Here is a 16,202-nt window from a genome sequence, read left to right as displayed (position 1 = left end):
GTATCCACCCTGTTGAAGCTCATAATCTATCTAAACATTTTCTAGAAAATCCGTAAAAAGATAAATCTCTTGGACCAAGTATTTACAACCAACAAACTCATACACTCAAGAAAACAGAGACATTAAATTAAAGGATGAACGCTTAAGAACTCGTGTAAACGCTTTCAGTAGTGCATCTCTTCGTGGATTTTTGTATGTTGCTTGCCTTTGCTTTGAGGTGGGGAAACCACCTACAGAAAAATCCTTAGCAGCTTTATTCTGCTCTATCAAAATCTTATGATTGTTACCACAAATAGTCTAGGGATTAGAGCAGGGAAATAAATTCTTGTCCTAAAACGAGGAAGAGGTTTGTTGAATGAAGGACGCTCCCAGTATGATAACAGAATCTATTAAGGCTGCGATCCTAAACCCTCTGGGCACAATCCAGTCAAAATCTGCCATAGCTAAATCCTATTTAAATCAACGGGGTTTACGTTAGTCGTGACTGCAATCCTATGCAAACTAACGTAAGCTCCATAGAAGACAGTAGGATCTACTTCCGAGTTTACGTGCATAAAATCGGGTTGAAAATCTCACTCCATTGCTTTCACTTGATTTAGGTGTGACGTTTGCCGGATTATGCCCACGGATCAGGAATTGGGACTGGCTTCAGGATCGAAGTTGGGTTTCTGTTCGCCATAGGCCGGTCAGCTGAGTGAGCGTGGGAAAATAAACTACCTGCATCCAAACTCTGTGTGTGTGGGGCGGGGGGGGCGGGGGGGATTCTGAGACCTTTTTTAAAATAAAAAAAATGCTGTTTAAGCACAATAAAATGACAGATTGTCCAGGTTGCGAAGAGGGGGCTGAAGAATGAGCAGCAGTATGCAGTTTAATTCGAGGTAGTCAGAGTTTCTGAGGTAGAGGAGGCTGGTGAAGGAGTACAGGGGGATGAACTGGACTTTTCTGAGGACTCCTCTCCTTTTTCTTCACTTCCTGTCGGGGTAGGAGGAGAAATGGGTAACAAACCCTCTTTCTCCCGCTTCTTCTGCTTCATCCTGCGGTTCTGGAACCAGATCTTGACTTGGGTCTCGTTCAGTTGCAGCGAAGCAGCGATCTCCACCCTGCGGGCCCTGGTGAGATATTTGTTGAAGTGGAATTCTTTCTCCAGCTCTGTCAGCTGTTTGGTGGTGAAGTTGGTTCGGACGGTGTTGGGCTGACCTACGTAACCATACTCTCCAGCTTTGCCTGCAACAGACACAAAACGCCCCCCAAACACATGAATCATTAACCCGAATGATTTAGAGGTGAGATGCATCAATGGGCAGGCACGCTCAGGTAACACCACAGAAGACAGACTCTGAATGTGAAAGGAACCTTATGGCCCAGCCCTAAGCATGTCTGTGCCGAAGGAAGACCGTTTTTCAATCCCTATGGACGTATTTCCAAGTGCTTACCATTAGTGTTGCGAGGTGCTAACCTGTCCTGAAAACAACAGCTAGTGTCAGTCAGAGGAACCTGTGGAGTAGTTGGTGAATGACCCCAGCAAAACACGAAGCGAGCATTAAGCAAGATTCTAGAACTACAACATGATTTTTCCAAGTTAAGATAACCGGTTGGCTTCTGGATCCAACGTACCTTTCTCCCTTGTACCTGGACAACCAATGGTGTCTGTAGGGTCCCCTACTTAATAGGAAGAAAGTTTCAGCTCTGAACTTTTCCAAGTGCATCGATGAGAGATCAGGCAGGTGACTCACCTGTTTTAGGAGGGTTTCTCTTCACTTTCATCCAGTCGAAAGTCTGGGCTGGAGGTGAGGTCTCCGAAGAAGGAGAGCTACAGGTTTCCGGGTGGCTTGAATGGAGAGGGGACAGGGGGTGGCTGTAATTGGGAAGATTTAAGTTCTGCTGCTCTTCTCCATAGGAGGGGTGGATATATTGAGCAGCGCTCACTGTGCCCCCTGAATAACTCTGGGGGTGCTGGACCATGGACGACGAGACGTTCCCAGAATAGAGAGCAGGAGCGCACTGGGGGTAGCCCCCATTAATCTCTGCCTCTTGGCTGAGTGGGTAGTGACTATAGCCCCCTGCGCTGAAGTTCTGCGCTCCATAGCCTGACCCACAGCTGGGGTGCGAGTAGGACATCCCCAGGTTGGGATGATGCTGGTAGGCACCAGTCTGGTGGTGGGGGTGGTGAGGGTGGGGGCTTATCTGGACCCCCCTGCCCACCAAGAAGCGATCGTCCCCGTTGCAGTTGTTGGCACTGACAGCGCAGGATTGGAAAGTGGTTGTAATCCCATGGTCGGGGTGGTGATGGTGGTGGTGATGGTGGTGGTGGTAGGCACGGGACGAGCAAGTGGCGGACTCGCCGTTGAGGATGGGCGGATAATCGAGGAAGGAATTCATCCTTGCCGTGTCCATCTATCACCGATTGACCGGCTCTTCGGAGTCCTGGGTGACCGTGCCAACTTTCTCACTTCCTCCATGGGGGCCAGAAGAAAAATGATATGAATGTACAGTGAGACGGCAGCCACGTGAGGGCGGCGACCAATGGCTGCTGCTCCTGCCAAAGTTGCCCTGTTCCTTCCTGGTGATGGATCACCCTTTCTGTGGCATTTAAATTCCGAGCGCTCCTCCATCAAGGTGACGCGCAGCCACCGCCACCTCCCTCCTTCCCCCCCCCCCTTCGCCTCCCCCTCCCCCGTCCCGTCAGTGCGTTGGGGTTTGAGAGCCGGGCCAGAGAGGCAGTGTGCGCCCAGGCGCTCAGCCTGAAGCAGCAGCAGGAGCAGCAGGCGCGGAGCAGCCGCCGGAGGGGGCTGCTCCTGCGTGGATGTACCCAGACGGGGACCTGGCTTAGCAGGTAAGCAACGGCCCGCGCCATCCCTAGCCGCTGGACGGCTCCTGCTGCTGTGACTTTCTTCAGGGCGATCGCCAGCCCAGAAAGGAAAAGGCGAGGCGATCGCTAGCCCAGCTGGAAGGCGATCGCCAGCCCAGAGGGAGTTGGAGAGCGCTTGCCTTTGCTGGGAGAACCAAAGGCGCTGCTATTGTATGCTTTGGCCTTCGGCTCTGCTCTCCGCTCTCCACCCACCCACCCCGGCCGCTGCCTGGTTCGGATTGGGAGTGGGGGTGCGGGTGGGGGTGTCAAGTTGCGAAGAGAGAAGGATTCGGTGCCTGGGGGTGGCAGGAGGGCAGCGGCTGAGCTCTGCCAGGCGCCGAAGCTCCACAGAGGCACTCGGCGTGCGTGCGACGCGGCAAGAGTTAAAGGCGTTTAGGCCAGCCTCCCGCGGCTATTTGCATGGAAATGAGGCGCTTTGCGAGGCAACGCCATTGTTGCTGCTGCTGCCGCTGCCGCTGCTGCAGGCAGGCAGGCAGGGTGGTTGTGGCTGACAATGCGCAGGGATGGCGAGCTAAACTCGCCAAGAGCCGGCGGAAGCTGCTGGAGCCAGCAGCGGCCTGGGCTGGACTAGAGATGGTTCTGCTTTCCGCAGCTTTGCGGGTGATCGGCTGCTGTTAGGTGCGCTTCGGAGAGGAAGCGTTTGCGGAGGCTGACAAGGAAGCTGTCTCGGGTGCTCTCTAGCGCCCTGCGCTGAGGCATCAGAGCGCCTGTGCGAGCTCTCGGGCTCTCCCGCCCCACCGCTCACTTTCTCGCCCCCGCTTCTCCGTCTCCCTCCCTGTGCTTCTCACGCTCAGCCTTTGCCCGGCTCTGCCCCCGCCCCACGCCCCGCAACGCATACACACAAACACACGGCTTGGAAACAGGAGATCGAGGGGGATGTTCTTCGGTTACACCAGAGGGGAGTGGGAGGAGACTAAGAAGAGGGGCGGGGGGGGCACAGCGCGCTTGCTTCCTTTCCTGGGTCACTAGGCTGCTGCGCAGCGCTCCTTGCAAGGGGACACAGGAGGGTGGGAAACCAATGGCCAGTGCTGGAAGCGGCCTTCTCTGGTCCTTGGGGAATTCGTTCTTCTCCCAATTCGTTCTTCTCTGGGGGTAAATCCCGATTCTGCTAAAGTCGAGGGGCGGGCGCCCACCTAATTTTCAGTAGGCTTCAAACTGGCCCAAAGGAAAATCAGGGTCTGCTTACAAACAAAACTCGGCGGAGGAGGCCGGGTCTTGGAGGCTTTGAAGAAAGGGGCTGAATCTCTTCAGAGTCTTGGCGAGCAGAGAGAATAAACTACACAGACATAGGCATAATTCGGGGGAAAGGCAAGAAAAGGGGATGTTAACTTTGCCTTCAGGAGGCCGGAAATAGTTTTCTTCTTTCTATTTTATCTTGCACAACTTTGTGGATACTTATGAGGCAGTTGCAATTAACCTATTTTTTGCCTTCTTTTTAAAATTATGAACATATATTCTAATTTTATTCACATACATGCTAATAAAAATAGAATATACATCCATGATAGGAAGATATCTCCTACCACTTGGTTCTCTATAAAACTATGACACAGATTTTTCACCATGCTACCTAGGATAAGGCTGTTTATTGATGTAGTTCATCTTTCTAGTTCCTCTGTTATTACCCAATATTCAAAGGCAGAATCTAGCCAAAGTTAAATCTGAAGATGTGCCATGCCATATAATTTAGGAAGAACGGCCCATGGAAATCTGTGAGCAGGGTCCCAGAGAGCTAATCCTGTGTTTAAAACCAATGGGACTTTCAAATACCTAACTCTGGCTGAGCCATGCCCCAAGAAACCTCTCCATTTTCTCTCCCCTTTAAAAAGTGAATTTTACATACTCTTCAGGTTAGTGAGAAAAGGAGAAAGCCATGTACTGCCATTCACCAAAGCCATTCACCAATGGTCAAATCCTCGTGGATTTTCATGATTCACATTTGCACCCACAGTCATGTGCAGACAGTCCTCTTCATATATACTCAGAAGCAAGCCCCTCTGTGCCCCTGGGCAGTGGGATTTACTGCCTAGTAAGTGTGATTAGGATTGTGCCCTCAGCACCCTCAGCACCAAAGCAGGATGACTTGGAAATAGACTTTACAACCAAGTTCCTCATGGATTAGGATGAGCAGTTGTTAAAGTGCTATTGTTTTTTGTGTTAAATCAAACAAAAATGTATATGGACTTACTATTTCTGTAGCACTATTTGAAATACATATGATGCTTGTGAATGACTGTGAAAACATACAAATCCTAGGAGTAGGCCTTGTTTCATGCAGAAACCTGAAAAGATGTAATTTAATTGGGCCCAAAGACTTGGCCGGTATCTATCTATCTATCTATCTATCTATTCATGCATTGTTTCCTTGAAAACCTTCTTTCTCCCATGTCTGCTGTTCCCTGCTCTCTCCAACATTTCTCTTTCCCCACCCCACCCCATTTCTCCGCATTGTTAGGAAGAAATCTTTCCCTTTTGTTAGACTGTCTCTGGCCCAATGCTTTGCATTCTGGGGCCAGCACGATTTCTCAGTTTACTAGAATGCGGTGGAGACAAATTGGGAGGGGGTGAGGGAAAGGGGAGAGGGCTTGCATGTCGGTGTGGAGAAGCTCCCAGAGTTTTGACCCAGCGCTGCTCTCTAAGCCCAGAAGAGCCCCACTGAAACCCAAAGCTCGAAAGGAGGCCTGTTCTTCCTTTTCCCATCCCCCACCTTTCAGCCCACATCCGCCTTTGTTGTATCTGTTCATCTTGGTTTTTTTCTGAAGGTGGTGAAGCCATTGTGTTGTTTTTCTCTCTCTGATGGGGCGATAAATTCGAGGGATTTCCCCCGATGCCTTTGAATTCCAAAAGTAATATTAGGATTTTTAAAAATTGATTTTGGGAATTGTGGTATATAATATGGGGGGGATCCACTTTCGGGGTGGGTGGGTTTGTTTGTAAGGCTCCTTTTGTCCTTTGAATTCGATGCTCCCCAAACCAGCACAGATGCTGCTGCCTCTCTGGTCTATAAAGGGAAACCTTCCCACATGCACGCCCTGAATGGAGTTGTGCAAAGAAAGAGCCAGCTTCCAGGCAGGCAAAGCAAAGGGGTGGCGGGGAGAAGGCCAGGGATTCCCTGCCGCACCTGAAGCTGAGCCAAGCTGTTGTTTTAGCAGAGCAATAAAAATGAATTATGACTAACCGCCTTCTCGCTTAATAGTTTTAGACGGGGATCCCCAGCCCGAGCAAATACGTAAGAGGGTTTTTATTTGTGCATGTGTGTTCCTGCAATTGATCTCTCTGATGACATTCTCATTCACAGAAAGCGCTTGATTTATGAGTTTAGGAAGAATTGCATCCAGTCCTTCCAGCCACGTAGCTCAGCGCCACCCCACTTATATGGGTTACAAAACAGGGAAGCAGACCCAAATAAACCCACTGAGAGGAAATCTATGCATGCAAACATCTTGGGGAACTCTGGAAGCGGGATTATCTTTATATCTCTATATATATGTATATATATCCAGACGCGTACACCTTATCTACTATCATCTGTTGGTCCATTGTATCACAAAAAACAATGCACGTTTTGCAACTGTGCAGAACAACACACAATTCAGATATTAATCTGAATCGAAATTGGATTACAAAACACACACATCCCCTATCAGCAGCACTTTTAGAAGAGCTTCTTGACTGTTGCTTTAACTGGGTCACTTGCCGCGGTCTACAGAAATGTACACTTCTTAACCCAGTTTCGGTTTATGCCGTTTTCGCAACATTTTTAAAAATTGTCTAAACCTAGGAGAAACCTCAGAATTTAAAACGGTATTTACTTGTATTGCACAGATAATAACCTTTCCCCCCCCCCCGATTTCCAATCTCTTCTAGGTTTTTATTCCCGGGACCTTCGGACAGCTGGGAAATCCATCAAAAGCCTACCTTTGTGGGCATTTAAGTGCTGGTTCCCCCTTCACCCCCCTCTTCAGAGATATGGTTCGCAAAAAGGAATCGCTAAAAGTCTTCAGTCACTGAAAAATACGCTTGCACAGTACATTTCCGGCTGTTTATGCCGCAGTCCTTTCTATAGGAGTCTCTATTTCCTCTTACAATACAGTATATTCAGCCTATAATAGAATATTCGTAAAAATGCAAAATGAAGTAAATATTCTCTATTATTTATATAATTTATAACCTTTGTGATTGCATAGACACCTCTTAACTTGTTTCCACATTTTTGGTCCTAATTTGTTCTGTGCATTAAAGGAAGGGGGATTTTTGTGTAAGGTATGGGAATATTTTATTATTATTATTATTATTGAATGTTGAGAACTTTGGAAATAAATTGATTGAAGCTGATTTCCCTCTAATAAATATACTTCTAACGAAAAAGGACAGAGATTGTGACCAAATTGTTTGGTTTTATTTCTGAATTTAGGCTAAGGGGGAAAGAAATAACTTCTGTTAAGCATCCAGAGAGAAAGAGCGAGAGGAGAGAAAAGAAAAGTGCTTGTAGCAAACAAGAATTTATTCTACCAAAAATACTTATGACAACGCATCCTAATGCAATACAAAAATAAAAAGAAAGTGAAGATACAATTCGATATGATCACTTTCTTACAGGCCTTATATATTGCTTTCATAGAAGGACCTAGAATGTGGCTGGGTTAAATTGAACACAACTAAAACGTCATAGGAAAACGGCAAAATGGCTCTCGAACATGTAAGAAGGAAATAATAAACAGAAATACTGACCAGGAAAAAGAGAGAAATTAAATCAAGTATTATTTTTTTCACCAAAGAAAGAAAGAAAGAAAGAAAACCCAAAAATGGGGGTGGGGTGGGGGGAAGAGGAAGAAAAGCATAACCCTTGGCGGAGGAAGATCTGTCATTTCTCAGTAATTCAGATGCTGCAAGTCAATTGTGGTGAGTGTATCTGTAAAAAAGTCAAAGCTGTCAGCTGAAATATCTACAGGACTGTCGAGGGATCCTGGCAAACTGGGGGAAACGGCATCGGAGAGCTGTAGGCAGGAATCAGCGGAGAAAACGCTGAAGTCCTGCAAAGAAGGGACCTCCAGGGCCTCAGGACTGTCATTGTTTAGGCCAGCTGCACAGTTCTGGGCCATTGTTGACAGGCAGTTGGGAACAGTGGGTGACTGATGCTGAAAATGTTTCAGATTTTTCTCATTGCTGGTTAAAGGCGAGACTGGGAAACTTTGGGACTCTCCATTGTGGATGTTCGGAGCCTGCTGCTGTGTTAGTGCATTCTGTTGAAAAGTGTAGCCTTCCCGTTCCAAAAGAGCGCCTGAGACATTGTTGAGGGCTTGCTCAAAGAGGGATTTCTCCTCCTCCTCTTCCTCCTCCTCTTCCTCCTCTTCTTCTTCTGCTTTCTCGGGGTCCTCTAAGCCTTTAAATTTCCCTTCACTGTTTTGATTCTCCTTACACTGGGTCTGTCTCTTGTGCTTCATCCTTCTGTTTTGAAACCAGACTTTGACTTGCCTCTCAGTCAGATCCAAGAGAGCAGCGATCTCCACCCTTCTTGGTCTACAGAGGTACTTGTTGAAATGAAATTCCTTTTCCAGCTCCAAAAGCTGCGTGTTGGTATAAGCAGTCCTCAGCCTTCTGGAGCCACCGTTCCCATTTTCGGGGATCTCAAGAGATTCTGCCCAAAGAAAACAACAACATCAAGCGTCATAAGAGATATCAAAGAGAGGGAATGCCTAGAAGCTTGAGATTTGGAACCTCCAAGCCTGATCGTGGGAAATGCCTTCTCTCTTTCTCTCTCTCTCTTGCTCTCTTCCTCTGTAAAGCATAAAAATCTCAACCGCAACAAAATGGCCGCCCTTGAATGCAGTAAATCCATTGTGTTGCACTTCTGGTGAGCTCGGGCTCTTGGACCCCTTTCCCCCTGAGCACTGGGAGCTGCTTCGCCTCCATCTCCCAAACCTGCCCATCCCCGAGAAAACTTTGATATTAGCCATACAACAATTTATAATTAATGCATCAGCTGCTTAGCTGAGCAAGAGCAATCTATCACTCTTCATTACTGTCAAATATCCCAACTCTAGGACAGCGAGACAAGGGGAGGTCACCTCCAACTCAAATAAATCATCCCACGCTAAGCAAGTTAGGGGGAAAGAAACTTTGCTTGAGGTGGGGTGGGGGGGAGAGAGAATGGGGGCCGGGGGCCGGTTTGTTTCTGATGGATCTGCCTGTGGATCCCACCAGGTTTTACTCCCTGGCTCTTCTTCGTCCAATAACCCAGAATTTAGTGCCTTAAGTTAGGACCGCAGGAGAGAGAGAAGTGTGTATGTGTGGGGGAAAGTGGGGCGAGGAGGGGGAGAGAGAGAAACAGGAGGAAAATACCCTAGAAGGCTGGCTGTGCAGCAAAGTCTTTCAACTGACCTTTGTGGCTCAGGCAAGCTGGTCCAGTGGCGGAGGCCGAAGCAGGCGGCAGGGCAGATTTCTTGGAGGCTTTTTTCTCTTTCATCCAGGGGTATTCCGGAGGCTGGAGGGCGCCGGCTGGCACGGGGCTGCCGCTGCTGCCATTGGGGCTGTGCTTGGGGCGGCTGCTGCTGCTGTGGCGAGGGTGGCTGCCTGGGTTCAGGCTGGGGATGGTCTGCTCAAAAGGAGGAGGAATCAGTGTCGAGTGTGAAAGCGTCGAGTTCTTGATTGATGAACTTTGAAATGTATCACCGACAGGGGGAAAAGATGTCAGGCACTCAGCGAGCGATGGCTGGCTATTGATAAAACCAATCTCTCGCTCAAATTCGAAATTCATGGCCTTCAACTCGCAGCCCCCTTGGAGAAAAAGTTCCCTCTTATTTAGCGCTTCTGGGAGGGGGGAGGGGGGGAGCAAGGCCCAGGGAGGGGAAAAAAAAGCGAGACAGAGAAAGAAAGAGGGAGAGAGAGAGAAAGGGGAAAAAAATATCATAGAAGATCGCTGGTGGGGTGTTTTTTTTCTAATTCACTGATTACAGCCGTATGGGGACCGTGCTACTATTAAACTATTGAATTCATGGAGACAAGGTTGAAATTGGACCGAATTGGCTGTCACATGATTGCCTCTGCCCAATGACAATTTGGGCTTTAATCAAAAGAAGCCACTGTCTGTTTGATTGATCCAAAAAAGTCGGGAAGGAACGCCTCATTGGGGGCCAGCAAGGCATTATTTACACTTTTTTAAAAGGGGAGAGAGGCTATCTCCTCCGCCGCGCTCTCTCCCCCTTTGCCTCCTCATCTGCGATGATATCTAGGGGTGAGTGTGTGTGTCTGGGGTTGCCCGGGCGCTTGTGTGCAGCTCCCGCCGCTCCTGCCGGCGCTGCTGCTTCCCTCGTCCTGTGGGCTCCTGCCCCGCTAGTCTCCTCCGCACACTCCTCTCGCATTGTTTGGGACTGTCAGGCAAGCGCTTTGCACCTCACAAATCATTTAAGCACCTCAATCTGACGCCTGGAGTCATTAACAAAGTAATCCATTCATCTTCAAAGTTTTGACACCAGGGGCCCCCACCACCTCAGCCACATCAGAAGTTGCACCCGGGCGGGGTGTCCTGCTTCTGCGATGTATTTATTTTTCATTTTATTCTATTACAACCCCCCCCCCCTTCAATTTTGCTCGCCTTCCACGAAAAACACACTTCCTGGTGTTTTTCCTCCTACTTGTAATCTGGCATCTTTCCGCAATCTCGCCCGCCCGCTCGCCCTTCAGTGGGTGTACAGTATGGAGAACAATTGGCCGCCGGTCCCTGCATCCCTCCATTGTGTAGAAGGAATTTCTCCAGCAGCTTTGCTCCTATGGGAAGAGTAACACAACGCTGGCTGGTGGGTCGCGACTTTCCCCTCTTGACAGAAGTGGACGGTCCAAGCAGAGATTGCCATTAGATCCCGGGGCTGTAAACAGGGGTTTCAAAAAGGGTGGGTGGGAGAGGAAATCACAAAATAAAATCCAGAGTATTTACTTTAAAACAACACTGTGTTTTTTGTTTCAATAGCCCCCCCCCCCCGTTAAAACTGAGTCGGGTGAGTATTTTCGATTCCAGTGAAATATGCCAAAAGTCAATGTCAATGTTTTGGTTTGGTCTTTTCTTAACGCGATGAACAAAACCAAATAACTGCAAATACTCTATCAGTGACCAACCGTACCTGCGATTTTTTTTTTGGTTGGTTAAAAAAACCCCGATTTTTCGTTTGTTTGTTTCGATTTATTCACTCAACAATGCCGACGATTTGGGCAGAATAGCTTTTCAGTCGTCCCCAATAAAAAAGGTAAGGGGACCAAAAACCAACCAGGAGCCGCGGAGGCGATCAGAAGACTCATAAGAATGCAATTGGAACAAGACAAAGATTTCCTCGACTCCAAAGCAAAAGCCAGACATGCGATTATTCTGGCAGGGAGGAATTTGAAAAAGGAAGTGGGGGAGGGAGGGAATTGAATAGCTCTATTTTTATATTTATATATTCCAATGAAGCCCCAAAGTGCATCCGCCACCTTGAGTCTATTTAGATTGCAGAAATGAATCATGCGACTGGCTTGCAAGTGGTTAAAATAATAAACTGGTCATTACATCTCCAGCTTGAGTGAAGCTGAGCAAAAAACCCCACCAAAAAACCCACTCTCTTTTTAGTTTTAAGCAAATAAACCCTCACAATATGGATGAAGAGTTGGAGAAGGCTGGGGGAGGGGCCCGGACAGTGTAATAATTTGTAGCATAAAAATGTAGCTCGGCGATTGTTATTTAATACTTCTTGAAGAGATTGGGGTTGCGAGGGGAGAGAAAGAGGACGCCTTACAAATATACATGCTGTTGGAGATGTAGGGGGTTTTAATTTTATTGCTTTTACTCCAAACAAAGCTCTGCTGAAGCCTCCGCGCGATCAATCTTCCCGGCCAAACGCTTTGACAGCTTCTGGCCCTTAAGAACACATTTAAAGCTTCTTGCTCGTTCCAAGATCAAATATGGCTGAGAAAAAGAAGAAAAAGAGCAAGAAACAGCAAGTAAACAAGGAAAAAGGAGGCTCCTTTGTCTTTCTAACCCCCCCAGCCCCCCAAGTCTGGATTTTATTAGGAATGAGACCTTTAGCTCTTTGGGTTGCCTTCAGGAAAGGTACCAACCTAGATTTTTATTGCCTTATATTTCTGCAGAATATTGGGGATGCAAGCAAAATGCGGTGGGGGGAGGGAGAAAGATCCCATTAGGTGGAAAGGGGAGCGGGGGAGGAGGCTGGGGCAGTTCGGTTCAGTAAAGCTTTGAGAGGCAAATGGGTGTGGGTGGGGTGGCCAGCATTTCTGTTGGGTAGCCTAATAGAAAAACCACCTGGAACAAAGCCTTTTCTATCTGGCTGGGGAAGAAAATCCATGGAAAAGCGAGGCGGGGGGAGGAATCCCATTCTGGGCTTCTCTAAAGGAGATCTAAACAGTATTCTATTTGGGGGATGCGGAGATAAATTCATAACACCCTTTTCACGTGTAAAAAAATACATGTGAATAAATATATTTCCTGCAGGGAGGGGAAGACATGCATCTGGGTCTTTGCAAGGAAACAGAGATGGGGGGACCGCTTTCTTCCCCTTCTCAGTTCTTTTCCAAGGAGGGTTTCTGCACCAAAACAAGCAGTTCTTGGCCATTGAGGTTACTGAGTGAGAGAAGGCATCCGCATTCTATTTCGTTATGAATAGAAAAATATCCGCTATAATCCACTCTCCCTTATACTTTTCTCCAAAAGCTACCTCCCGGAGTTTCAAATGGACTTTCCCCCCATCATAAGCTTACTTTAAATATTATTATATTTTTAAAGGTTCCGGGTAGCCTGAGTTTAGTCCGGAGATCGCAGCTGTGCAGCTGTATTACGGTACGTATAGAATGTAAAATAATGCAGAATAGGTGGATACTCATAGTTTTTGGAACTATGGAGAAAGATATTATTGGAAACTGAAATAAGGATGATGCTTGATCCGAGAAAAGGAGACGAGATTGATAATATTTCCAAAGGAGAAGCCAATATGGCGACATTTTTCTTGAGGCTAAAATAATAACAATATGGAGTATCTGCTTTAGATATATGAAGGCAGAATTGTATATACATACTTGGTGCAGACGTACTTAATTTTAAAACCAATCAAGATAACAGGTAAACTCCAAATCTTATAATTATGACTATTCTTTCGGTCTAGAAATAAACAAACGAGCCTGATTTTCAGTACAGGAATTCACCTTATTCGGCGACTTCGTTAGAGCAGCTCGCTGCCTGAGGTCCTTTGTCCCGGAATAATTTGCTAAGGATATACCAAATGCTATTTAGAAGTACGCACTATTTTCTAAAGGGGAAAAAATCACATTTTTCCTATTAAAAGCTTGGGTTCTCTTACCTCCCCTCCCCCACCTCGTCTAGAAGGAATGGGTGGGGGAGTGAGATCTGAAAGGAAATTAGATTAACAAAGGGTGCAAAATGATAAAATCTCTTCCATTTCTGAAACCGCAGATGAAAGGTAGACTGTGCATGGAAAAGACCGTAAGGAGCAACGATCACCCCGCTGGGCTGAGCAGATCTCTTTGCAAAAGCGCCTGATTTATGATGCCTGAATCTGTTTCTTCATTATTGCCATGATGAATTGAATTTTGCCTGTAAACAAATGCGTTTTGAATTCGTGCCATATCAAATATGAGTCTACATAAGCTTCATTTTATTCTTACTTCTCCTGGCCGTCATTTAACTTCGTCCTTCATAAACACAACGCGCACACACGCACACACACACACACATTTCCCATCACTCAGTATAAACAGTGACTGAATTGTCCGTTTTGTGCCGGAGAGGGAAAGTGTGGGAGTAGAAGCTCTCAATCGTTTCAAAGATCTCCAGTGCGGAGGCGAGAAGGACCTTCCCCATAGGAACGGCTGGCCTCTTCCCACAGAAGGGACCCCAACATGGCGAAAGGCAGAACAGCCTGCAAGCGAGATCCAGCTAAGCCTGCGGCCTCAAGAGAACATTCCCTTCGAAAAGCGACAGCACCTGAGCTTCATTTACAGACTCTGGCTCCAGCCATTAGCAACCCAGCATCTCCCTTCTCCACTTCCCCTTGGCTTAGCTACCGACATACACACGCACATATACACTCAAAAACCGACGTTGAACTACTGGCTGTGTTTATGGTGGGGGAGAATAAAACCTCCTGCAGATCTGAAATCTTCAGCTATGGACAAAAAGGTGGATCTTTTGTATCTTGGATATTTCCAATGTCCCAAGTCTCCCTCTGTTCGGGATGGACGGCTACTTAAACATTGGCAGGCAAGCCTAGTCAGAGAAACAGAGAAGATCTGAAGGTTGGATGTTGGAGATTTGTATATTTAAAGCTCAATGGGCTTGATCGTCAGAATTTATGTTTTTTCTCTCTCCCTCTCCCTTTTAAAATCAAATAATCGTGTCTTAAGAGTGAATTATTCAGAATAAAAACTTTATTTTTTTTTTCAGAATGTGAGCAGCAAGGAATGTATAACTTTCAAAACAAATCTAGTCTTTTGTTGTTGTTCAGGTTTCATCTTACATCTTACATTTTGTTTGATGTTTACAGACATCTATTTTTTGTTCCTATGGTGGCCTGTAAGTTCTTTTCCCGGATTATTGCATTTTCTTTTTAAATAAAGGAGTTCTAGTTCCCTTTTCAAATGATATTCCCTACGTATGCCATCTTAACATACAGCCAGGTAAATATCTCCTGAATATTTAAGGTACAGAAGTTTATTTTTTAATATCTTTATATATATATATAAATATGAACAGATGGGGATAAATAAAAAATTTTAAACACTTAGATTATTCAAAGTTTGCAAAAAAATATAAATAAATCTGAATGTTCACCAGCATACACACGTTGAAAGACATACACGTATTAATAATTTCGCCCAGGGACCCCTGATCAAGCGCCTTTGATTTCTTTCTCGCTAGTTAAAAGAAGTGCAATTAAAATAAAAATGCTTCCCCGGTGGGATCGATTCTGTACGAACAAATTCACATTTAAGAACTGCCTGTATAGAAAATTTGTTCATATACCCTGTTTTGATAAAAGAGACGAAGTTAGAGTAGAAAGCCTCTGTATACTCTCAAAGCGAGAACACAAGGCAAAGAGTTCAAGGAGATAAATATCCACTATTGAAACTAGAGAGCAATTCAAGCAACAAATATTGCTACGTCACATAAACTAGAAAACGCTTTTTACCCAAAGAAAACAAAACCAAAGCAAAATAGAGGAGTGGGGAGGGACGTAAAGTATTTTTCTTTTTTAAAAAAAGAAAAAAAAAAAGGCTGGGGGACTTATGATTCACGATATATTACAGATGGGTGAGTTTGGGCGCTTCCTGAATTCTTCCCTGAGAAGGATGGTGAGAAGTAAGATCTGTATATGTTGGGTGTGGATCACAAGGTCCATGGTGATGATTGTTGCCCATTGGCCCACTGTAGTCCATGTTGGTGGATGAAGGATGAGGGAGGTGAGTCAGACCAAAGATAGAAGGCCCAGAATTTGCCATGGTATCCACATAATTGCCCCCAACATAGACGGGGCTTCCCTGTATATGTGGATTGCCATAACCGTTGCCTTGAAGAGGATGAGGGTCATATTCAGGAGTCACTGCTGCAGTTCCGGTGTATCTCTTTTGAGGAGGGGGGCAGTTATTGAGAGGAGCCGGATATGACGTGGGGATGCCATAGGCATTCTGATGAGGTTTGCTGAAGGATGGAGGTGACTGGGGCTCATATGGAACGCTGTTTACTAAGGAGTGCATAGAGTTCAGATATCCTCCAGCAGCTGGAGGTACAGGACTTCTGCTGGGGGACTGTCCTCCTGAAGAGGTCATCATGCCTTTTCCCTTCTGATCCTTTTTGTATTTCATCCTGCGGTTCTGAAACCATATTTTGATCTGTCTTTCTGTGAGATTGAGCAAGTTAGCCATCTCTACCCTTCTTGGCCTGCAAAGGTATCTATTGAAGTGAAATTCCTTTTCCAGTTCTACCAGCTGGGCACTTGTATAAGCCGTGCGAGCTCTCTTAGAGGAAGCTTGCCCAGGGGGGCTTTTATCACCAGCACAACTCTCACCTATGCAAATCATACAAAGAAGAAAGTGAGTAAGGTGGCACAAGGACACACAACAGTCAGAAAGTGTCAATCATGCCTGCCATGCCATGCTATGAGCTCCAGTGCATTGCAAAGCCTAGTGGCAGAATGGCCTGTCCTACACATAAGGACTGTCTGCTGTTGCCCAAATATGCTCAAGCACTAACAATTCACTTACAACATGTTTGCAAGTTGTAGAGATCACTCTAGGACAAGAAATGCAGCCTTTCAAAACCCCTAGACAATCAGAT

The 16,202-nt window shown here is 46.4% G+C and overlaps 3 protein-coding genes and 2 long non-coding RNA genes across 8 annotated transcripts in view; 2 read left to right on the top strand and 3 right to left on the bottom strand.

The window, feature by feature from the left end:
• Positions 1–868: 868 nt before the first annotated feature.
• HOXA1 (homeobox A1) lies at positions 869–2,394 on the bottom strand. The gene is made up of 2 exons (XM_053263046.1): positions 1,734–2,394; positions 869–1,224 (listed from the first exon to the last, which is right to left on the bottom strand). Exons 1-2 carry the CDS (start codon positions 2,392–2,394, stop codon positions 869–871), a joined length of 1,017 nt encoding a protein of 338 aa, XP_053119021.1.
• A 288-nt stretch (positions 2,395–2,682) lies between these two features.
• On the top strand, positions 2,683–7,246 carry LOC128328725 (uncharacterized). Its single transcript, XR_008309369.1, has 2 exons — positions 2,683–2,833; positions 6,737–7,246. It is a non-coding gene; the product is annotated as an uncharacterized LOC128328725 (long non-coding RNA).
• HOXA2 (homeobox A2) lies at positions 7,247–9,626 on the bottom strand. The gene is made up of 2 exons (XM_053258751.1): positions 9,251–9,626; positions 7,247–8,507 (listed from the first exon to the last, which is right to left on the bottom strand). Exons 1-2 carry the CDS (start codon positions 9,624–9,626, stop codon positions 7,741–7,743), a joined length of 1,143 nt encoding a protein of 380 aa, XP_053114726.1. The 3' UTR covers positions 7,247–7,740.
• Positions 9,627–11,519: 1,893 nt separating this feature from the next.
• LOC128329094 (uncharacterized) lies at positions 11,520–14,308 on the top strand. The gene is made up of 3 exons (XR_008309511.1): positions 11,520–11,948; positions 12,639–12,692; positions 13,323–14,308. It is a non-coding gene; the product is annotated as an uncharacterized LOC128329094 (long non-coding RNA).
• Positions 14,279–16,202, bottom strand: part of HOXA3 (homeobox A3) — a 27,377-nt gene continuing 25,453 nt past the window's right edge. For all 4 annotated transcript variants that reach the window (XM_053259575.1, XM_053259572.1, XM_053259576.1 and 1 more), the window contains one exon: positions 14,279–15,933. In XM_053259575.1, coding sequence (XP_053115550.1) covers positions 15,170–15,933 — 764 coding nt within the window. In that variant the 3' untranslated portion in view covers positions 14,279–15,169. The remainder of the gene's footprint in view (positions 15,934–16,202) is intronic.

Source organism: Hemicordylus capensis, chromosome 6 (assembly GCF_027244095.1).
Source record: "Hemicordylus capensis ecotype Gifberg chromosome 6, rHemCap1.1.pri, whole genome shotgun sequence".
Taxonomy (NCBI): Eukaryota; Metazoa; Chordata; class Lepidosauria; order Squamata; family Cordylidae; genus Hemicordylus; species Hemicordylus capensis.
Note: the sequence above shows the minus strand (reverse complement) of the source record. Positions and strands in the feature narration are given on the sequence as shown.